This window comes from Hydra vulgaris, chromosome 14 (assembly GCF_038396675.1).
Source record: "Hydra vulgaris chromosome 14, alternate assembly HydraT2T_AEP".
NCBI lineage: Eukaryota > Metazoa > Cnidaria > Hydrozoa > Anthoathecata > Hydridae > Hydra > Hydra vulgaris.
In genome coordinates, this window is record NC_088933.1 from 19,392,501 (window position 1) to 19,403,906 (window position 11,406).

The 11,406-nt window shown below is 28.5% G+C and overlaps 1 protein-coding gene across 1 annotated transcript; it reads right to left on the reverse strand.

Annotated features, from left to right (window-relative positions):
* Window positions 1-10,812: 10,812 nt before the first annotated feature.
* On the reverse strand, window positions 10,813-11,370 carry LOC136090961 (uncharacterized). Its single transcript, XM_065817940.1, has one exon. It carries the CDS (start codon window positions 11,368-11,370, stop codon window positions 10,813-10,815), a length of 558 nt encoding a protein of 185 aa, XP_065674012.1.
* Window positions 11,371-11,406: the final 36 nt, after the last annotated feature.

Here is an 11,406-nt window from a genome sequence, read left to right on the forward strand (position 1 = left end):
TAAATGTGTATACATATTTATATTATTCATAAATACCTAATTTAAGATTGATGAGAGTCTAATGAAACGACCTTGTATATGTCTATTTCATATTCTTTTCTAACAGAAAAAGATTCACGATTAACCTGTTTCTGTTGAAATATTCTTCTCTAACAGAAACATTTTCATCATGGTTCTTCTCTAAAAGGTTCATCGTGATATTTGTAACCTAAAAGATTAAACTTTAGTACAAACTTAGCTCTTTATAGTCTTCCTCAACATAGAATATAATGAAAACAAATAATTTATTCTTTAAGTCTGAAAAACCCAAATCAATGTAATCTATAATAGAATATCTACTAAAGTATTATTATTTTTTATAAAAAAATTCCAATGAACAAACAATTAAGACATTCTTCAAAATGATAACAAAACACCAAAAACCAAGGATATTAAATCTAGCACTAAGTAATACTTTAAAAGTATATTAAATATGTAACCTAATCATACAAAGAACTATACAAAATCTTGTATAGTAATTTAACTCTAAAATTCAGATAACAAATTTTTTAATAATTTGCTTAAGGTATCTTAAAAGGTTGAAAATTATACCTAACTAAGGCTATATAACAAATCCTACCCTAAGGTAGAAATACCTACTTTTTTTAATTTAGGGTTTAACAAATAATTTCGGAAAAATATATTTGAAAGTACAAAGTAGACGTTTTATTCTATAATTTATTAAGAGAAGCGTCATTTAGAAAGAAAAAGAAAAGACAAAGAAAAAATTACATAACAAAAATACTGGAGCACTACTTAAAAACATCTCTGTAAATCAACTTTTAGTTCTTTTAAATGTTGCTGTAAATGTTGGGAAATAAGCAGTCTTTAACGCGAAAAAATTTCTTCAAAATTATTGTTGAAGAGGAAATATCTGTCATATGCGTGGTTAAGGGCCAAACCTGCCTATTCAACGAAGTTGAAAAAATTAGTTTAGTTAATGATTAGTGTTTCTTTGAAAACACCAAATTAAGGACCGGCGGAGTCGTCTTTTTAAGACTCGAATTTAAATGAAAGACGAATTTAGATCATATGCGTACACCGAATTTAACTGAAAGCCGAATTTGGATTTTAAAAATACATTTAATTGAAAGATAATTTTTTTTAAGAACTTGTGTAAATTTATTGTTTTTTGCTTTAGGTGTTCCAAGAAAACCTAATGGTTTTGTCAAGGAGTACACAAGAAAATTATTTAACTAGGAAGTTCAAACCTCCTTGCTTACCTATGGTGCAAAATATGATCAGAGCCTACTTCGAATCCTAGGTCTCATGCTTCTAAAGCAAGCGCTCTAACCACTCCGTCGCGGTTGCTATATAATCATTTTTTATAAACTAAAATTATTATTTTTTAGCTTGTAATTAACCATAATTCAAAACATGACGAAGAACATGTGAAGCAAAGTAATTTTTAATTCATCAAAAAAATATACGCACACAAAAACAGTTTGCATCAAAATAAAAAATTTAAAAATTCAGTAGTAATAGGAACTTAATTTATGGAATCTTTACACCTCCTAATGTTTTTGAACGAACATGAATAAAGGAACAGTAACACTTTTCATTTAAAAATTTCGAATGTCAATTTTATAAAGGTAAAAGATCGTTAAGAACATTAGGATCGTTAAGAACATATTCACCTGTTTTTTACAATTAAGATTTTTTGAAAGCGATAAATAAGAATTAATGAGTGATGAATAGACTTTGTGCCTGAAAAAATTTTTCGAATATTGACTCAAATTTATTTCTAACATGTTTTTTTCTTTCTTTTTTTACTGAACTTATGTTCCTAATGCCGAGGTGGCCACTTTAGTCGAGAATCTACTTCTTTTATTGGTTACCAACCCTCTTTCAACTGTTTAACTCCGAAACACTTTTCAATCTTGACGAACAAGGCCGCTGCGCACTGAAACTGGTTGATATACATAAAACATGTAATATATTTTATATCTCTTCTTTATAAAATGAAAAAAAGTTTATAGCTTTCAAATTTAACTGAAAGTTAAATGAAATTTTGAAATTGTTCCGAATTTAACTGAAAGCCGAATTTCTATTTCAACTTCGGCACCGAAGTCGAAGCCGAAGTCAACTTCGCGTTTCAATAAATTTAGTAACCCGAATTTTACCGAATATTCGCCGGTCCTTAACATCAATACACTGTTGATTTTTATGGTTTACTAGCTTTTGTTAAGAACTTCTAAACTTTTCGTCTTATTATCTCATTTCAACATATTCGTTGTATAGGCTGGTTTGTCGCAAAGTCATCCATATATACTGGCGAGAAAATAGAAAGTTTGTCAAGTTCTTATGAAGTGTTTGCTGCACAAGTTGTTTCGTCTATTTCTATGAATAATTATAAATTATGGCCTGAGAAGATTGACGACAATACAAGAATATATCTGGTACGTCATGGTTTGTTTGTAATTTACCGATTTCAGTGAAGGAGCAAAACATAAATTTAGATAAAGTTAATAAGAGACTTTTCTTTCATTTTCATTTTAGTTCATGCTAAAAATTTTATGGATAGTTTTTTTTAAGGATTAGAATTAGATATGATATATCATATTGCTTGTCAGAGTGTCTTAAAGTTGCTAATTTAAACAAAAAGATGCTAGAAATTAGACTTAAGATTGATTCTTATCATTGTAACTGGTACAATATTGCTTCTTAATTAGCTTTTTCTTTTAGTAACTTTCTTTAGAAATTAAAGACTAGAACATAAAGACATATGACATATAGAACATATGGTAAACAACTCAATTGTGATAACCACCCATCATCATAAATGTTTGACTATTTAATTTATTCAATCCCTTTAACTCTTAAGTCGGAAAAAAATTATTTTTGTGGAAAACATGTCTTTAGGATATCTATGGAAAAATGTTTTACGTCTTGAGTTAGCACACCGTACTTGAATATTTAAATTAATGTTTAGATTGCATTGCAGTATTTGTACTGTAAAACTAGTTTGCTTACCGCCACTACAGCTCATTTTGATATAATTTTGTTTTTATTAATTGATAATCCTCAAACAATCTGTTACGGCAGTTTTTAAAGAATTTACTCGTAGCGACTTTAACTGACCAATTTTTTGTCATCCAATTGAATTATCTGTAAACTAACCTCTAACTTATGGAGAACTTACAAGAACTTATCTCAAGTGTTCATTGGTCTGCTGAAAACATTGTTAGTAGCATTATTTTATATTTGAATGAAACCAAATTTTCATTTCATTAACTAGATGCATTGCGATTCAATGGTGCTGTTATTTTCACGGGATGGAAAATTGGCGCTGTTTACACAGTTAAAAAATATGGAAAAGATCACTACTGTGGGGGGATTTATCTGTTACTTTCAACAAATTGACATTCTAGCATTCGTTTCAAACGTTAGACGAAGTAGGTGCTTAACAATTCAAGGTGGTTAACAATTGCAAATACAGTCTTACGATTGTATTTGAGCCTTAAAGCATTATCAGAGGAGCATAAAATCTTGATTTTTTTCCTTTTAAAACCATATGTCTCTGTATGGTTACATATCAAAAAAAGTAAACACTTTACAAATGGAGTAGAAAAATGGATTTGAAGTAATAAAATTGTCAAGATTCCTGCAAATGATTTACTGAAAGTAAAAAATCCAGTAATTGAAAGAAACGCTTTTTTTTTGCACAACCAGAAAACTTGCTTTTAACAATGGTAATAGACAAAAGGGTTCATATTAGGTAGAGATATAAAGGCAAGAAGCTTATAAAGAGTTTTCAACCGCCTAAAATTAATTTATTGCTACCGATTACCGATTACCGTAATTATCTGGAACACTACTACACTTTTGCCAACACCTTTTTTTGCAAAAAAAGTTTCTTTCTTTAAAAAATTTATTTAATTTATTTATTATTCGATTACTTTGTTCTGCTAAATTGTCCCAAGCTACTTGTTAAAGAACTTACTCAACTTCATTTCATTTGTTAGAAAAATGATTAAAAGATAATATTTCTTCAAATATTTATATTCTGGAGCTAGCATATTTCACAATATGCTAGCTCCAGAAGTAAAATATTCGTTTATTATTTATTTTGTTTACTTAAGTACCCTATTCTGGTAAAAGTAAACAGCTATGTTTCAGTGATCACGGTGAAGGCGAACCAACTTTTTTTTTTCTTTAATTTTTTGTTCTTTAATCATTACAACTTCGTAATTCAAACAAGTTCATACAACAAACTTTTTATTAAATTATTATTGAAAAAAATATTTTTTTAAATTTATTCATTTTTCTTTTGTTTTTGTTGCAGTTATTCAAGAAACAAAGCAAAATCTGTTTCTTCTCTTCACTTCTTGCAAAACCAATCTTGTCCTTTATGAGCTTAACAGCTTTTATTTTTAACTCACCTTTTATTTTAGGTGCATAAATAATCCAAGAAGTCCAAATGGTCTAATTACAGAGCACCGCAGAAAAACATTTAACAAGAAATTCACGTTTCCTCCTTTACTGATGAAGTAAAACTTGCTTAAAGCTGGCTTTAAAACACGGATCTCTCGCTTTTGACACAATCGCGCTTTTACTGCGCCGAGGCTGCAGTTCTTTCAGAGTAATGATTAACAACAGCAAGATGAAAAACTGCATCCTGAAAATATAGTTAGAAATATATAGTTAGAAATTCTAGCAATTGTAGTATTTGGAGGCGGAGGGTAGCGGGTTCACCCATTGACAGCTACTTTTACTTTGGGCTATCATAAGGAACAAGAACCACAATTTTTCTGTGACTAATTGAACTAAGCTTGGTGGCTTTGATCCACTGAAATCTAAAAAAATGAGGACCTCTATGTTTGCTCTCATTTATGCTGATGGATATTCGCCAATATTATTTGAGCAATTTCACCTTTTTCTTCACATTTATTTATCAACTAAGCCTAGCACAATAAGATAAGCTTCCATAAACTATGTGTGTTGTTTAATAGATTTAAAGCCTTATTCTGCTCAAATCTGATTTTACTTCTCATTTGCTAAAAGGATTTGATATCCTGGATGAAAAAAAAATTGTTAATTTTTTTGTTTAGAAAAAGTTATGCTTTCTTAATTATCAAAACCATTTTTTTCATACTGAAATCCTTGGTTACCTTTCATACTGGAATCCTTGTATACCATATTTACACATACCATATTTAACAAAAATTGTACTTGCCCTCAGAAAGCACAAAAATGTAAACTTAACGTAGTACTTCCTTGTAATCCCAGCCAAAAATGAAAGTAAATTAGAATAAATAATTAACTATACATAGGTATATATATTTTTTGTGTGAAAAAGAGTAAGATATTACTTTTTGTTTCACAAAAAATATACATACCTATGTATATTTAATATGTACTACGTTACAGTTACTATAGAATCAAACAAACTCTATAGAACTTGCTGTTTGCTAGAAAACAAGAAAAACTCTTATTGAGAATAAATTGCTACAAATTAAATACATCATAAGTACCAACAAGTTAAGATATTGAGATATTGAGTTACTTTTTTAGAGAACCATTGCTGATAATATTTTGATAAAGTTTCAACAGGAACCCATAATTAACACCGTTATACTCAAAATTTAAAAGAAATTTGAGCACAAAAGTGAAATTAATACGTATGTGCTAAAGAAAAATAGTATTTTACAAAAATAGTAACCAATTATGTAAAAACCTACATGGTTTTTTTTATCAAGGTCATTCCATGCTTGTTTTACATCAAGATCATTCTATGCTGTTCACAAGCTGTTTATTTTACGTAAATCATTTTTACAATAGTATTAATAAAAATAGTAATAATTAAAAAGAAGTTAATGGTTGCAACAAAAGAACTGTTAAGCTCATAAGGGACAGCAATGATTTTGTTAAAAATGTAAAGAGGAGACTTTTGCTTTTATTCTTAAACAACTACAAAAGCAAGTATGGAGCAAAAAGCAAGACCACCAAGAAAAATAAAAAAATAGTGAATAAATATAAAAAAATACTTTGTTTTAGATATAATTTAATAAAAAGTTCGTTGTATGAACTTGCTTGAAATTTTATGCAACATATGTATCGTGCTTCTTTCAAAAAACTTCAAAATATCTGAAAAGCTACCGTAATATGCAATAATTGGAAAAAATCGCATAAATTTGCGATTTTGTACACAGATTTATAAATAATATTTCCCATAAATAAAATTAGCATGCATTTTTATTTGGTTCTTCTACCTAAGTAGAAACTCTTGAACGAAAAAAAAATATTTTTTATGAGTTTTAGAACTTGCTCAAATGTGCCAAAAATGGGCTAAAAAAAGGGTTCAAAAGTCTAAAATATGACTTTTAAGGCACTTGGGCAACCCTTAAAAGTGGTCCAAACTCAAAATTAAAAAAATTATACTAATAAAATATGGGTCTGCGCAGCAGATAAGACTCCATGGTACTTTTAATTTTTTCATGACACCAATATATATATATATATATATATATATATATATATATATATATATATATATATATATATATATATATATATATATATATATATATATATATATATATATATATATATATATATATATATATTGAATGTAGACATCATGTATGAGAGTATTTAAATTATTATTTTATAAACATAAATAAATAGGAATTTCTCTCGAAACTAAATTTAATTTTTATAAGAACTTTAGTATCGAGAGAAATTCCTATTTATCGATGTTTATAAAATAATATATATATATATATATATATATATATATATATATATATATATATATATATATATATATATATATATATATATATATACATTTTTTTAACATAACTACTTCTTTTAATAACAAAATATGTTTAAGAATAAAAGAAGTCATACAAATTTAATTTCAATACACATAAATATGTTAGTACATGATTTGCTCTCTAGGGCATACATAGTCGTTCACGTATTTATAAATAAGCATGTTTAGCAGTATTTTTATTTTTTAGAGTTTTCATTGTATATTTTCGGCACAAAGTTAGTTTATACGCTAATTTTAAGATTTTTGGATTAATAAAAATTTATATAGTTATTAGTGTTTAAGAAGATATTTTTTATTAAAGTTTTTGGAGAATTTAAGTCATTCGATTTTTCCAGTTACGTATTTTTTGATAATAATTTGTTGTATAGATAGGGACCACGGTATGAAATAGAAAAGCGCGAGAGAGTTGCTTTTTTTAAAAGGTACGTTGAAGTTTCCCGTTCCTCTTGTGTCATATCTATTTTTACTATTTTGGAAGATATTCTTTGAAAAGTGAGGAGGAACAAGTCCAAGTTTATATTTTTACAAAAAACCTTTTTTTCTAAAAGCGATATCTTTGATGGTCGTTGCTTTTGAACACTAAATATTATTTAATAAAATAAGTATATATTTTAACAAACATAAATTTACTTAAATCCTATCATTACGATTTTATGTAAAGCACTTTCATTTGATAAAAACCTGAAAAAGCTTGAAGTTTGCTTTTTGTATGAAAGTTACTTGTCTCAAACATCAAAAAAAGTCCCCGCATCCCTGTTTTGAATTATTTACATTTTCAAGACAGACAGGTGTTTGAAATTACCTTTGAAAAAATAACTGTTGAACTTAAATGGAATTATGAAAATAAATTTTTTTATTCATATAAATTTATTAACTATAAATATATATTTTCTATTAAATTTTTAAGTAAAAAATTTAATATATATATCAACAGATAGTGAAATTATATAAATTATGTAATTAAAAATCTTTTAAAATTACACGACAAATCAATGATTTTTTGACAAGTCAAGGATGACCATTGAAAACTTTAAAAAGCTTTCATCAGGTGTGAACTGGGATGAACTCTTTGACCTTCAGGTAAAGTAAACAATAAATTTCTTTATAAATATCAACAACTTAGTAATCCTGCATTTCCTAAGGTATGCACCAGTAATAATAATGAAAATAAAAGATCGTTGTGTTATATGTCAATACACTATTAATTGAAAGTCTTTTATTAAATTGAAACAGTGTAAAGGTTTATTTCACCAAATTTGTTAACATACACTTCTGGAACGATAAAATTCAACTTGTCCAAATTATTGGCATGAAATACAAACAATTTGAACATCTTCATTAAATAACAGAAGAAGAGTTGTTGAATGTGCTGAGCGCAATGACAATTGGTTGACTCTTGCGCCAACTTTAGGTGTCAAATATAAGATAGCATACAACTAGGTTCGCAGGGAAGTACAAGTTTTATCAGAAAAGGATGTTTAAGTCAAAAAATTGACCTAAGATCAAATCGAAAAACGTTAACATGGATTGTAAGTGACTGTATTTGACATTGGTGGCTATTAAAACAAATATATTAAGACAAACAAATATATTTAAAAAAAAATTGAGACAAACAACAACAAACGTCTATGATCTCGAATGCAAATTATTTTCATTAAACATAGTGCACAAGAAGCCTTTTACAATGAACAGTAAAAATATTTATCTAATTTATTTTAATATTCCGTAGCTACATCTTATTCATCAGTCCACTTACTCGATAAGTCTTATTCATCAGTCCACTTACTCGATAAGTCTTATTCATCAGTCCACTTACTCGATAAGTCTATCTTTCAAATGTGCAATTTTGCACATATGAAAGATAAACTTATCGCCGTCACTTGACTACTTCAATGTAACTTTGAAAAGACTGAATACCAATTAAAATTATTGATAACTCCCAAAGATAATAAAAGCGATAAAATTATAGTTAAATTTGAGATATAAACCAAATATATTATCAAACGTAAACGCAGTCGATGTTAAGAATTTAAGTCTATTTTGAATTTTGTATGTTTATTACTTCAATGTTATATAATGCATATTAAGTCTAAGTATATGCAATATTTCTAGAGTTAACATATATTATATAACTATGCAATAAAAATTCAAAACAGATTTAAATCATGCATCAATGTTTAATAATGATGCAAATTTAACTTTCTGTCAAACATTTTTTGTAAATTAAAATGAATTCAACACAATAATTTGACATATTGCATCAGAATTAAAATTTAGAATTATAAATAAAATTAGAAATAGTTGTCTCTGCCTTCTCTGTTTAAAGAAAGTCATCAAGGCTTGCCTTTTTTAAATTGAAATTGAAATTAAATTAAGAAGTTTAATTCTATTTTCCAAACTATATTTAAATATAAGTTAAATAGTGTAATTCATAAGTACTCACAGTTTCATTTATTTCCACCGGTTAACATAATTTTTATCCGTCTTGAGCTATAACTTTATTAAAGATTACAAGAGCCATTAAGCAATCAGTGTTGAGCATTTAGTTAAAACAATCAGCCTTACCATTAATACAGTTAACTAAAGTAGCTGCTAAAACGAAAAATTATGTGTTAAAGTACATTTTTATTTAGACTATAAAATCTAAATTGGAAGTAAACTGAAAACTAAATTTCTTTTGGAACCGTTTTCCGATGTTTAAACTGTGATTTTAAAAATACATTTCATTTATCTTTGTCTTTAAATTACAGTGTTTCTGGTTTAAAACCATACAAAGTAAATTTACGTGCTGTAATGGCATTTCATGAAACTGGACGTGGTAGAGAAGAAGTGTGTACTTTTACTTCCATAATGAATAAGCCACCGCCTCTTACAAATTACAACTATGATCTTAAAAGCAATAAATTACATAAGGAGTGTAAAGAAGGTATAGACAAATGCTTCCAATGATGACATTATTGATTGTGGCATATTAACAAATGAAACATGGCAGTTTTATGGAGTGCATGATTGCTGGAGTGTATGATTGCTGGAGTGTATTCTTGCTGGAGTGCAAGATTCCAGCTCATTCAAAAGTATGTTCAAGGTATAGTATATTAGAGCCGGTAACTCAAATTTGTTTACAATAGTTGTTCAAAGTAAGCTAAATGGTGATTATATCCCCGAAAAGCTAAAATGTATTGTTTATTATTAAAAAAGAATAGGTTGTTGTTTACGTAAAAAGTTAAATATTTAAAAAGGAAGTTGTTAAGCAATGGCTTGAAAATATCCGGGATGGAGGAGAATGACTAATAAGCAATAAAAAATAATAAAACAATACAAACTTTTGTAGTAATGGCTATTAGGCAAAACAAAAATAACTGAGTATGAGAAATTCTGTAATAACCGTACTTTACCATTGCACAAAGTTTTCATACGAAGTCACTCGTCAGCAGTTTTGTTTGAATGGTAAAAACTGCTAGTGCAAATGGCAATCACTAGTAAACAATCCTATAAATAAAAAAGTAGTTTACCTGCAGCTATTATGGAAGAAATTAAACTTATTTTTTTAGGCTTATCAAACCTTAATATGCTTATATGAAATGACACATGGAAAAATTCCACTGCTCTGTCAATGTCAGCATGGAGAGTGATGTGGTCCATCTCATTTTTAATTATGTCAACAACTTCACAGTCGTCATCATATAGTTCCATATGATAAGTGATGCTGTCAGACAGGTCATTTATCAAGATTACAAAGAGCAATGGGCCCAAGACCGAGTCTTGAGGCACCCCACAAGTTACCACTTGCCATTCAGATGTGATACCCACTTGTTGACTTTTGTTGCGTAACCAAACTGAGATCCAGTCTACGAGCGCGCCTTGAATACCGTCAGTTTTTAACTTATGAAGATGGTGTTTATTGTCAAAAGCATTTGCAAAGTCTGTGTATATAACGTCTAGTGTGTGGCTGCAATGAGTTGCTTCCGTCATGATGTCCTAAGTTTCTAACGGTTTTAGACACAATCTTTGCAATGAACAAAACCATGCAGCATTCGAGTAATTAAGCCATTAGTAACGCTGTTTTCTATTATGCTTGTTTGAAAAGTACTTTCATTATTTTGCATGGAATGGAGTGAGCAAGAAAGGTACTTTGATGCATCAAGTTTACTCTTATTCTTGAAAAAAGGCGTTACATTCAATTTTCTCCATAAGTTGGAAACTACATCAGTTGCAAACGAGCACTTATAGATAAGAAAATAAGACTCGGCAAAGGTAGCCGCACCTTTACTAAGGACCCGTGGATGTAAGTCGTCGTAGCCGGTTGATTTTCTTTCATCAACGTAGTTGAGGCATTTTTGTACTACAACGATTAAAAAACTTGTTGGATTAACGACACAAATTGCTTCAGTACGACTTTCAAAGGCTAACATTGGACCTTCGGGCTCCAAAACAAAAACCGATTGAAAATTGTTATTCAACAATGAGTATATATAGCCGGTATCGGTAGCGATGTTGCTATTGGCTGTTTCTAGCAATGTACTAGTGTTTCTAATGCTCTGTTTGTTTCGCATGTAAGCGTTTAGAGTTGCTTTTGGACTCTCTGGCGT